The sequence below is a fragment of the Microtus ochrogaster genome (assembly GCF_000317375.1).
Source record: "Microtus ochrogaster isolate Prairie Vole_2 chromosome 14 unlocalized genomic scaffold, MicOch1.0 chr14_random_3, whole genome shotgun sequence".
In the NCBI taxonomy this organism is placed as follows: Eukaryota; Metazoa; Chordata; class Mammalia; order Rodentia; family Cricetidae; genus Microtus; species Microtus ochrogaster.
The window spans coordinates 183,940-195,727 of NW_004949098.1; the positions used below are offsets into that span (position 1 = coordinate 183,940).

At 47.4% G+C, this 11,788-nt stretch overlaps 2 protein-coding genes across 6 annotated transcripts in view; both read left to right on the top strand.

Annotated features, from left to right (window-relative positions):
- Positions 1–2,939, top strand: part of Stambp (STAM binding protein) — a 22,624-nt gene extending 19,685 nt beyond the window's left edge. For all 4 annotated transcript variants that reach the window (XM_026788011.1, XM_026788008.1, XM_026788009.1 and 1 more), the window contains one exon: positions 1,674–2,939. In XM_026788011.1, the coding sequence (XP_026643812.1) occupies positions 1,674–1,730 (57 nt within the window). In that variant the 3' untranslated portion in view covers positions 1,731–2,939. The remainder of the gene's footprint in view (positions 1–1,673) is intronic.
- A 2,780-nt stretch (positions 2,940–5,719) lies between these two features.
- The window catches only part of Actg2 (actin, gamma 2, smooth muscle, enteric), a 26,774-nt gene continuing 20,705 nt past the window's right edge, over positions 5,720–11,788 (top strand). Inside the window, exon 1 of one of the 2 annotated variants that reach the window (XM_013352862.2) lies at positions 5,720–5,773. The gene's annotated coding sequence lies outside the window, so the exon portion shown is untranslated. Of the gene's footprint in view, positions 5,774–10,893; positions 11,066–11,788 lie in introns of those variants that run through there. The other variant, XM_005364652.2, reaches the window with a different exon arrangement.

The window sequence follows — 11,788 nt, forward strand, 5'->3', positions numbered from 1 at the left end:
CACTCATACACATAGTCACACACACACTCACACATACACACACACACACACACACACACACACACACACACACACACACACAATGTATGTAGGAGCTCAACCCTGAAGGAAACTAAGTCTCCCTCTCAGCAAAAAATAATCTGCAGCTTTCCTCTAGGCATGGGGCTGTGTGAAATTTCCCCCATCCATGTTGGCAGGGCAAACTGATGTCAAATATTTTGTCTTGTTTATACAACCATATTGTTATTTCCTGGAATTATTTTCCCTGTTGCGTCTTGGGTCACTGTCTACCCTCCGGCCCACACACTCTGCTCCCCTCTTCTGAGATTTCCCCTCAGCCTTGGGTTTCCTGGTTTCATTGCAGATTTGTCACTTTCTGGCTTGTATCTGGATCAGTTGTAATTCTCTAATAGTCTCCATCTGTTGCAAAAGGAAGCTTTAGTGCTGAAAGGTGAGAGCTGTCGGTGTTTAGAGTACAGTCAGAAACTGCTGGTTCACGGAAATGGCGGTAGCGGGTTCTTCTCTCGGGTCTGTGACTTATCCAGCCCCGGCTAGGTTCACAGTCTGAAGTACGAATTCCCTCCCACTGATTAGACAACTGTTGGTCACCCTGAGGACAAAATGCCACTGGTGCACCACTGTGGCTGTCTTACCTCTGGTCATCATTGTGAGTCGCAGCCTTTACAGCTGGGTAGGACATCCAGTTGCCCCTCTTCCTGTGCAGCTTGCATAGTGCCTTTCAGTACCATGAGAGCCAGTCCTCAGCGAGGGGGCTTTCCAAGTCAGCCCCCACTGACTCCTCCAAGTACTGTGTCCAAGAGTGCTGTCTTCAGCAATAGTGGCTTCCCTTTGAGTTCTGGGTCACCAAGGTCAATGACAATAGCTCATGTATTCCTCCAGTGAACAACTAACCGTCTATATTGGGGGGGATAGGGCCTCAGTAGCCTAGTGCTCACCCTGTAACCAGGCAGCCTCAGACTCAGAGATTGACTTGCCTCCTGCCTCCCAAGTGCTTGAATGAAGCGTGTATGCCACATACCTAGCATTTTGTATGTATTTTTAAAATAAATTTATAAAATAATCGGTTCCCCTAGGTTTTCAGGCAACCTTAGTGTAACGTATTCCTTCTTCCTTCTCTCCCTGTATTATCCTTCCTCCCCCTCCCCAGGTAAATCCCCCCATTATTTTCTTAAACTCCTTTGTAGCTCTTGCCTCCTCCTGCTCTCTAGAGCTTCTTGTCCACCCTCCCCGCCATGATCCCTTTCCGCTTTCCTGGCTTCTTCTGACACGTTAGGGTATACGCTCAGATATTCAGAGCTAGATCCATGAATAAAAGAGAGTTTTGGCGTTTGTCTTTCTGGCTCTGGGTTACTGCTTGAGCAGGCATTTTAAATGAGTGGTTTAGGGCTGGGGATGGAGCTTAGGTGGTGGAGTGCTTCTTCACAAGCCTCAGACCTGGGTCCAGTCCACAGTACTAATGAACCGAACGGAGGAGTTATGCCTGTAATATCAACTCTGAGGCAGCCACGGGAGGATCGAGGACATCCTAGGCTACCTAGGGAGTTTGAAGCCATTCATTCAACCCAGGCTCAAATGAAACAGAAATGTTTGTGTTTTTTAACGACTATAAAGGACTTTCCACACATTTATTGTTCCTCCTTTTCCTGTTTCAGGACTGCAGTCACGTCACTGTCAAGGACAGGATTGTGACCATCACGGACCTTCGATAAATCTCAGTCACCATCCACGGAGATGGCTCCTTGGATAAAGACACTTGCCTCCAAACCCAGCAGCCCAAGTTCATTTCCTTGGACTTCATACATGATGGAAGGAGAGCAACTTCCCCCAAGTTGTCCTTTGATCTCAATTGTGCACTGTGGTATGTGCGCACGCACACACACACACATACACACATACACACACACACTAAATAAATAGATGGAATTTACAAAGTCTTACCCTCCTCCTGAGCTACATGCCCTGATCAGTTTACTATTCTCACCCCCATGGAATTAAACTTTTAAGACAGAATAGGAAAGGGTCAACACCAATGGGAAACTGTTGGTCTTTTTTTAATTTATTATTTGAAAATAAGTCATTTTATTTTTTAAGGCAAATCTGAAAATGAGCAAATCACACCAAACAACTAACTCAAAAATTAGGATGCGAGAGAAAGTACCTCTCTGCCCTCTTTAGACCCGAGCACTGGCCTTTGGGCCCTGTTGCGACTTACCTTCCAACTGGTTCATCTCTACCTTTGGACTAAATAAGGGCATCTCTGCAAAACCGTGAAAGCCATTTTGAAGGATTTGGCTTTTTCTTGTTTGTGGCATTACTGAGGGAGCTTATCACTCTGGTGGGAAGTGCATGAGGAGCTCACAGCCCCCATAAGTTGATTTTATTTTTTAAAAAGAAGTTTATTATTTAATTTAAATGGTTAGGATGTTATTTTCTTCTGTAATGAAACAGTTCACTGTGTTGTGCTCTAGAGTGATCTGTCCGATCACAGGCATCATGTAAACATTCTAAATGGAATGTCTGATGGCGGCCAAATGGGATGGTGTGTCCCGCAGTGAACTGTGTTGCCGTTCACTTGCAATCAGTCAGTGTGGCCGGCCTGCCCAGTCTCCCTCCACGATCAGGAAGTCGTCTCTTGTTCTGGTGTTGCCTCAAGTGGGTCTTCCCACTTTCTCCTTAAGCCTCAGCCAAGGCACTGAGCCTTACAGAGTCCCAGCCAACAGCGCAGTTGTCCAGTGCTCACCCTGCTAAGTCCACCGTGCTGGCTTTGTCTTCTTCGGAAATGTCTAGGATGGTGTGTGAGACCATAGGTGACACCTCACTTTTCTTCATGAACTGAGCTGGTGCTTAAAGGTCGCCTAGAAATCTGTGACATCAACATGAGAGAAGAGCAAATATGTTGGATAGTAAAGTTAATTTTTTAACGTGTATATGTGTGTGTGGTGTGTGTGTGCGCACCAGGTGCATACAGGTGTCTGCAAAGCCAAAACGGGCCCTTGGCTTCTCTAGAACTGGAGTTACAGGCAGTCGTGAGCAGCCATGAAGGGTGCTGGGAAGAGAACCCAGACCCTCTGTAGAAGCAGAAAGTGCTTTTAACTGCTGAGCCATCTTTCTAGCCCTCAAATGAAACTCTCGACCATATCACAATGCTGCCTTCCCAAAATACACAGGAACATGTGCATTTAGAAAAGGATGGATTCATATCAAGGGGTAGAATTATGAGATGGGTGTCTTTATTTTTTCCCACTAGCCTTTTTAAACGTTTCCCAACTAGAAAGAGTGTATTCTGCTTCTAACTGGACAAAAAAGAATGATACCTCCTGTTTTCCAGAAACCAGAACTCCACTGCCCCTTAATGTGGGAACCCAGCCAAGACCTGCTCCCTGAACAGCCTCAGTGAGGGGGCCTTGGTAACACTCAGGCCAAGCAGCAGCGATGTCATATATGGAAACCTTCCATGAGGCTGACCTCACTGCTGGAACCTATCCAACATAAACTTTGCCTTCAAGAGCAAGCAGAGATCTTTGGTCAGAGCCTGGTGGAGGGAGAGCTAACCGAAAGCTCCTAAGGAGGGAGTCACTGGTGTTCTGCCTGAAGTCCTGACCGTGCTTCTGGGCTCAGTCCCCCGAGGAGGACCGCTTTTCATGTCACCTTCCTCCTGAGAGCAGCTGCTGCAAGGGCCTACCATTGTTTCTAACTTCCAAGCTTGGCAAGAACACGGGCTGTTGCTTAAATGGAACATTACAATGGTTACTGGTGGGTGACGGAAGTGCACCCCTCTCCTACACAAAAGGAAGCGAGGCCATTCTTAGCTGCTCCTCTGCCTGTTCCCTGCCACGAGCTTTGCCGCCCCCAGCAGTCCTCTGTTCACCTCATTTTGCCTTTAAAAAAGGTAATGATTCTGGGTGTGGTGACACATGCCTGTAATCCCAGCACTGTGGAGGCTGAGGCAGGAGGCTTAGCCTGAACTGCACAGTGAAACCTTTGTAAAACTATTAATGGTGTGGAGCCAAAGCAAAGTCTCCTCCCACCATGCCGGCCGTGCTGAGCATTGGCCATGCTGCCACCTTGAACAGCTTTAGTCCCTGTTGCACACTAGACCTCTGTGTCCAGAGCTTCTCTGACCAGTCAAGTGCTTCTACCCCGTTCCTGAGACTTGGGGGCTTAGAATTGTCTTGAGTTGATTCATGGTAAACCCAGGATATGGTCACGCAAGTGTCTTCATTCCCAGTGGCATCATGGCTTTGAAAGCATACCATCTCTAATAACTGTGGCACTTGAAGCTTTAGCTGGCCCACAAAGAGACCACAGAAAAAAGTTAAAATTCTTTCCATTGTGCTGACAGAAAATCCAACTGATGACCAGACATAGCTGGATCCAATGTCCACTGTGACCACGATTCCCTTGGTTCAGGGTTATATTAAGTTATTCTATTAAAGTAATGTAGACAGCTGTAATTTAATAGCCTATATATTATCCTGATAAATCTAGCTGAAAATGAACTTCTGGGTTTCAACACAACTCCTAATTGAGTTGTTGGGTCATAGCTTTGGCCACAGCTCATCATGGGACCAAAGACTGTGGCCAGAAGGATGGAAAGTTTTGATTGGTCAGGCCTGCACTGAAGGCCTATAATCCATCTGAGCTGCATGGTCTGAGATCAGGGAGCATTCTTTTTCAAAGAATGTCATGGCAGCCTTAGAAGCAGAAATGGATGCTGAACAAGAGGAGGCAGCAGATATCTACAATAGATGCCAAGGCTGAGAATCTAAGTCTGCCCATGGCAGTGGTCCCAATAGTGTGAACTGAGTAGATTAAACGGCAACACTAAGCACTGTGGGGCTTGGGGAGTAGCTGCTGGACCGGGGAGTAGCTGCTGGACCGGGGAGTACTTACTCCCCAAAACATGAGTCATATGTCCAGACCATGACTCACTCTAGAGTGCCTACTGTGTGAGGAGCACTGTTTAAAACATAAAAAATGTTGTGCCCTCTGACCTCCAGAAGCAGATGGATTAAGGAGCCACACTCCTGTGATAGGACAAGACTGGTTTCCTCATGATTGGCAGTGACTGGGAGACCCTAAAGAGAGAAGTATATATAATATGTATAATAACTGTAATTATTATATTCCGCTTTCCACTTATTCAGCAAATATTTAACACACACCCGCTAAACCCCAGGGCCCACAGGATTTGATAGAGGTAGGCTCTGGAGAGCTTCCAGGGAAGATTCCACACAGACCTGGGCTATATCAATCATTGCAAAGAATTTGGTTAAATATGGAGGGAAAGAGATGGAGAAATCAAGCACACAGACAAGTGGATTCATTAATTACATTTTTTAAAGCATAACAAACCAGAGCTGGAGAGATGGCTCAGTGCTTGAGACCACTGGCTACTCCCGCAGAGGGCCCTGGTTTGGTTCCCAGCACCAACATGGAAGCTTATAACCAGTAACTGCTGATCCTGGGAACCCAGCACCCTCTCCTAGCCTCTGCAGACACCAACCACATGCATACAAGCAAAAACTCTACACAAATTTAAGTGGAAGCCACAACCACCTTTCTACAATGGCTGAGGTATGTCATAAACATCTGTATAATGAACTCAGCTCCCGGTGGTAGACAGGGTCTGTCTGCCACTATTATGACATCTCACCAGAGCACATAAAGAAGAATAGTTCTGCTGGCGCCTGGACGGGCCCTGTAGCTTCTAGCCGAGACACCTGGATTCTGTGACTGGCTTAATGTAGAGGTAAACTCTGTCGTGCCTGGGAGCTCTGAATTTTCTTTTTGGGGTGGCGGAGTAGCGGGGTCACCATATTGACGATAATGGTGGTGATCTCTTACAGGGATCTCAGTGTCCCAGGTTGGCCTCATTAACTGTGCAGTCAAGGGTGGACTTTAACCTGTCCTTCTGCCTCCACCTCCTTGGTTCTGGGTTTACAGATGCACACCACCATGCCCCATATTTACTGTATGTTGTCTTTAGATTCACGTGTGTGTGTGTGTGTGTGTGTGTGTGTGTGTGTGTGTGTGTGTGTGTGTGTATGGATTTATGCACACCACATGTAAGGCAGCAGCGGGGTGTGGGCTTGCGTATGCACACACGCCCTCCGGGAGGGCACGTATGCAGTAGCCTGGAGGAAGGGATGGGTCAGTGAGCTTCAGAGAAAGAATGAGAAGCCAGAGCACCAAAGTAATGCTCAAGGTTTGGACAGTATCTGGGGAAAACACTGAGAGAGAAGGAAAAAGAAAAGTTAGATGTTCTTAAGACAGAAGCGGCCAAGCGCTGCGGGGCAGCCTGGTGGATGTTCTGCAGGCAGCTGCTTCACTGGAGGGTTTTTTAAGTCAGTGCAAAATGCACCACAAACCCACTTTTGGGCAAGTCTCCCTTTATTTGTTTCTCACAGTTTCTTCATTTGACTTGTTTTATTATTACTGGTTTTTTTTTGTTTTGTTTTGTTTTGTTTTGTTTTTTGCTTTTTTTTGGAGACAGGGTTTCTCTGTATAACAGCCCTAGCTGTCTTGGAACTAGCTCTGTAGGCCAGGCTGGTCTCGAACTCACAAAGATACATCTGCCTCTGCATCCCAAGTGCTGGGTAATCCAAGTGTAAGAAAAGTAGGACTCTGGACAGGAGATATGACTCAATATTCTTACAGAGGCCCAAAATTGACTTCCCAGTACCCAAATCACAAATCACAACCCTGTAAGTGTCCATTTCCGGTCTCCTTGGGTGCCTGTGCTTATGTACAGGCGCGTGTGTGCGTGTACGTGTGTGCATGTGTGTGTGCATGTGTGTGTGTGCGTGCACGCACAGGCACGTGTGTGCGTGTGTTTAAAATTTTTAACTAAAATTAAAAAAAATCAGAACTCCTTAGATATGTTCAAAAATGTATGGTTTGGATGAAAATATTCGCCCATGGTCTTGGACATTTGAATACTTGGTCCCCGTTGGTGGCACCGTTTGGGAAAGTCGTGGACAGTGTAGAGGGTGGAGCCTTGTTGGAGGAAGTATATCATCTGAGGCAGCTTTGGGTGTTCTTAGTCTTTCCCAGCTTCCTGTTTGCTCTCTGCTTGGTGCCTGTTGTTGAGGCTGAGAGCTCTCCTGCCGTGACAAGCCCAAATAATCCCTTCATTCTCTGTTACTTTAGTCATGATATTCGGTTACAGCAACAGAAAAGTAACTAAGACGAAAATGACTCGAAATCATTTGCATTATGTTGTGAGAATCTCATCCTTGCCGTATCACAAGTAACCACTCCAAAAGTTCTTGGCAAATACCAGGCTCTCTCAACACCAGGAGAGAAATCACACTCAGTTTCAAAGGCAAGATTTGATGCTAGACTAACCCAAGACAGGTGGATTTATGGTTTCTGTAGAGATTTCATCTCCCTTGGCCTCAAAGTCTTCAACTCTTTTTTTTTTTAAATCAGTAATTCCGAGAAATGATTACACAGGGGTCAGCAAGATGGCTCAGTGAGCAAAAGAGCTTTGTGCAGCAAGCCCATGACCTGAGTTCAATTGAACCCATGGAAAGAGAATGAACCGGAAGATGTCCTGTGATCTCCACCTGTGCACTACAGCACACAAACCTGTCCATGTGCATCATACACACACATTCATATGTGTAGTGAGAGCTGCAGGCAGGCCTGCTTTTTGTCCTGCCCGGCTCCCGCATGGCTAGCTTAGCCCCGGAAATAAAAACACACAAATTGTATTCATTTAAACACTGCCTGACCCATTATATCTAGCTTCTTCTTGGCTAACACTCATAGCTTGCTTAACCCATTTCTAATAATCTATGTAGCACCACAAGGTGGTGGCTTACCAGGAAGGATTCTAGCCTATGTCCATCTTGGGTCAGAACTTCATCGCGTCTGCCTCACTGCCTTCTACCCAGCATCCTGTTCTGTCTACTCCGCCTATCTAAGCTGCTGTCCTATCAAAGGCCAAGGCAGTTTCTTTATTAACCAATGAAAATAACACATAGACAGATGACCCACCTACATCACATATGCACACAATTATATATTTAAATATATGATTGTATAGAGGGCTATGTACAACATATAGCATATAGACACAAATCAATCAACGGCAGCTCCAATAACAACAACAAAGTATTGCCAGGCGGTAGTGGCGCACACCTTTAATACCAGCACTCGGGAGGCAGAGGCAGCCAGAGTTCTGTGAGTTTGAGGCCAGCCTGGTCTGCAGAGTGAATTCCAGGACAGGTTCCAAAGCTACAGAGAAACCCTGTCTCAAAAAACAAAAAAAGGAAAGTATTAATAGTAAGACCTGTGTCTGCCACTTGTTCAAAATCACTCCTGGAGACTCTGTGTTCTAGAATATTTTGGTTTAGGTGGCCTGAGAGTCCTAACAGCTCAGATTTTGTTCAGTCCTTATAGGTTCCCTGTTCTTCCTAAGGAAACCACAGTATTGACCGAAAACTCAAGGGAGGGTCCTGCTTCACATTAAGCCATCTTTCTGGTGTGACAGGCCTGGGTTTCGTGGGAAGAGTTTGATGTGGTTTTGTTTTCTTTGACTGCTGTTTGTTTTTTTGTAGCCCAGGATAGTCTTGACTTTATGATCCTCCTGGGTGCTGGAATTGATAGTTTTACTTACTTCTAGGCTGAGGATAGGGGTACCCCAAGTGGCTTGCCAGAGGATGAATGTGGGTGCAGGAATGACAAAGTCATCTGCTAATTGGGGGAGGGGCAGGATAATGGAGACCCAGGTCCCGAGGCAACTCCCAGCCCAGCCCAAGTCTTACAACTCTTGGAAAGTAGTCTGTTCCAGGCTCTTCTGGGTTCCCACCTCATGGGATGACAGGAGAAGCAAACGCCTTTTCACGTAGCTGATATGCAGGTTTCAAGTTTTTCCCTTTGGACGTCTGGTTGTTAGACTTTTCTCTTCAGTACTGACGTCCAAATAGTGGCTCCTAGCCAGTGTTCACGTGGGGAATTCCTAGAAGTGCTGGCCGGTCACATAGTCATTTGGTAGAGAGAAATCAGTCTAGTCCAAAGGCTTCTCTCTGCCCACCCCACCCCCTTCCCGGGGGTCCCACAGCCTTTAATCGACGGAGTCCTAGGTGGACTGGTTTTCCCCTGGACTGGGGTCTGGCAAGAAAGTCCCAACCCTACCACCTGTCCTGCACCCGTTTGACAAAGCTGGTAGCCCGGTTGGCGTCCACACGCTCTTCTCTCTACACAGGTGAGCCCAGGGCACATCAGTGCAGCTGGGCCTGAGCAGCATCCAGGAACAAAGTCTCCCAAACTGTGTCCTCTTGGAATGCTCCTTACTCCCCTTCCCACAGAAACAAGAGAGAGTCTCTTTGTTCACACCCTGTCCATCTTTCTCCACAGCCTGGGGGACAGCAGGAAGCTGCTCCTGGGACAGTGGGGAGCTCTAAGTCTGGGGAGGGGGAGTAACCTCAGAGCAGGGAGGAGTTCTGTTCGGAGCTGTCTAGAGCCTGTTGCTTACAGCTCGGGGGCGGGGTGGTACTGACGATTTGACATCTGACATTGCGCTATCTAAGTAAGAGTTAATCCTGTTGTTTAAATACTCTGTAGCCTTTCTTTTTCTCTCTTCCCCTTGTTCTATCCATTTCTGAAAAGTTGTTATAAAAAAAAAAAAACCTCCGAGTATGAAGCAGGCTGTAGTGACGCCACGTGCCTCTTTATAATCCCAGTACTCAGAAGGCCACCTGAGGCTACATAGTGAGGCCTTAACTTTCTTTGACATGTGTGTGTGTGTGTGTGTGTGTGTGTGTGTGTGTGTGTACACGCGCACGTGCACCTGCGTGCGTTTTTATATTTCTTTAATTAAGATATAATTACATCATTTCCCTTGCCTATGTCCAATCTTTCCTGTGTACCCCTTTGACTTTTTATAAAATGTCTCTATTTTTATAATTGCTTCCTACCTTAAAAGTATTATGCCTAGGCTGGTCTAGAACTCACGGAACTGTGCCCATGTACTTAGAGATAGAGAGAGAAGCTTCTATATGGACTGGCTTTCCTAAAGGACAGAGTGGGAAGAAAGACTCTGAGGGAGAGAATCAGGGGGTGTGGCAGTTTGGGGGCAGGAGAGAGAGGTTTTGGATGCTGAGCTTGAAGAGGCCACAGTCACCTGGACGCAGCTCTCCAGTTCACATCTGAACATTTTGTGGATCACATGTTAAGTGAGGTGAAGTGGGAACTAACTGCCACAGAGCTGGTGGTGGGCACCATGGAACATAGAACGGTGCCCAGAGAGAGAATGTGTTGTGTAAGAAAATCCACAAGCACAGGACTCTGGAAACTTGTGCCTGCCCGTGGGTCTTGCTAGGTGTGCTCAGTCTTGAGGCTGGCCCTTCATTCTGCATTTCCCAGTACTGGGGGACTGGCGGAGCAACTCCAGGGAGGAGGACTGGAGAGTTTGGAGTTACAGAGGAAGTTTAATGCAACTGGAGATTCCAGGGCAGTGAAACGGTGGGGCACATGGGACTTTTTGCCAAGTGCAGATGGAATTTCCCCTCAGGCTTCAGCTGTCCTGGGCTTGCACCCGACAAAGCACAATGGCACTCATTCTGTGGCTACCGCATGGATGTCCCAAGCAGACCCTGGGGCAGCGGGCAGAAGGCCTGAGGAAGGAGGCGGGACAGAGGAGGCCACTGCCATTCTTGGTATGGTTCTGTCTCCAGGAGCACAGCCCTATCAGGCCTCACTCTGGGCAGCTTATAAGGCCTGGTGTGATTTTTGTTTATGCAAGTATAGCCTAAAAGGAACAAATCCATGGCCCAGAGACTGTTACCATTCGAATCCTTTTGCATACATTTTTCAAATGATAATTCACTCTACCCACCCTCCATCCACGCCCCCCAAGGCTGGTTTATTGAAAAAAAAACACCTTATATGGTAATACTGTTACCACACCGTCAGCTGGCCTTTTTAGGGACTCTGTTTAAAGAAGATCCGCCTCAGGGGTTTTATATTGCTCTGGTGTTTCTGCCAAAGACTCCACGGCCCTCAGTCCCTAGCAGAAGGACTTCTCACATCCTCGGTGAGTACTGCCTGACTTCTGCAGCCTCTTCCTTTCTGGGGCTGCCAGGCCTCCTGTGTATCTGTGCAACTCCAGATTTGTTTGGTTTCTGTGGTCCAGGTCACAGGCCAAGGCCTTTAGTGTCAGGGGTGCCTGGAACACATTGCTGCCTGCTGGGAAAAGGCATCCTGAGGACAGGACAGTTTGGAGACCCCCAGGATACGACTCCTGTCCTGTTCTCCTTGCCATGGGTCACTGTGTCACTGCAGGAAAGCAGCTTCCGCTTGGGTATGCGAGTCCTAGCCAATGGTGGCCTGGTACCCATGAGCTACCTGTATTAGAATAGGAAGGTACCGCCTTCAGGTGGCCTTGGCTGGTCTCTCTGTCCTCTGATTTGAGCTTGGCTTAGGTGAATGGAGAATTTTCACAGTATCAGAAGGCTATAAGTTCACTGTGGGGCAAGGACTGTGAGACGTGAGGGACGAAGGAATGTCTCATGGCTCCATGATGTTTGGGGGTGTGAAGGTAGCTAACTTGTTCTCTTCTGAGAAGTCACTGAGGCCCAGGGCAACTAGGCAACTTTTCCAGAAGATGCACCCTCGCCGGTCATGGTGGCTCATGCTTGTCTTCTAAGTACTTGGGAGCCTAGGGCAAGTGGACTGCCCAAAGCTCAAGGCCAGCCTGGGGTACATAGTGAGTGCCAGGCCAACCTGGGGTACATAGTGAGTGCCAGGCCAACCTGGG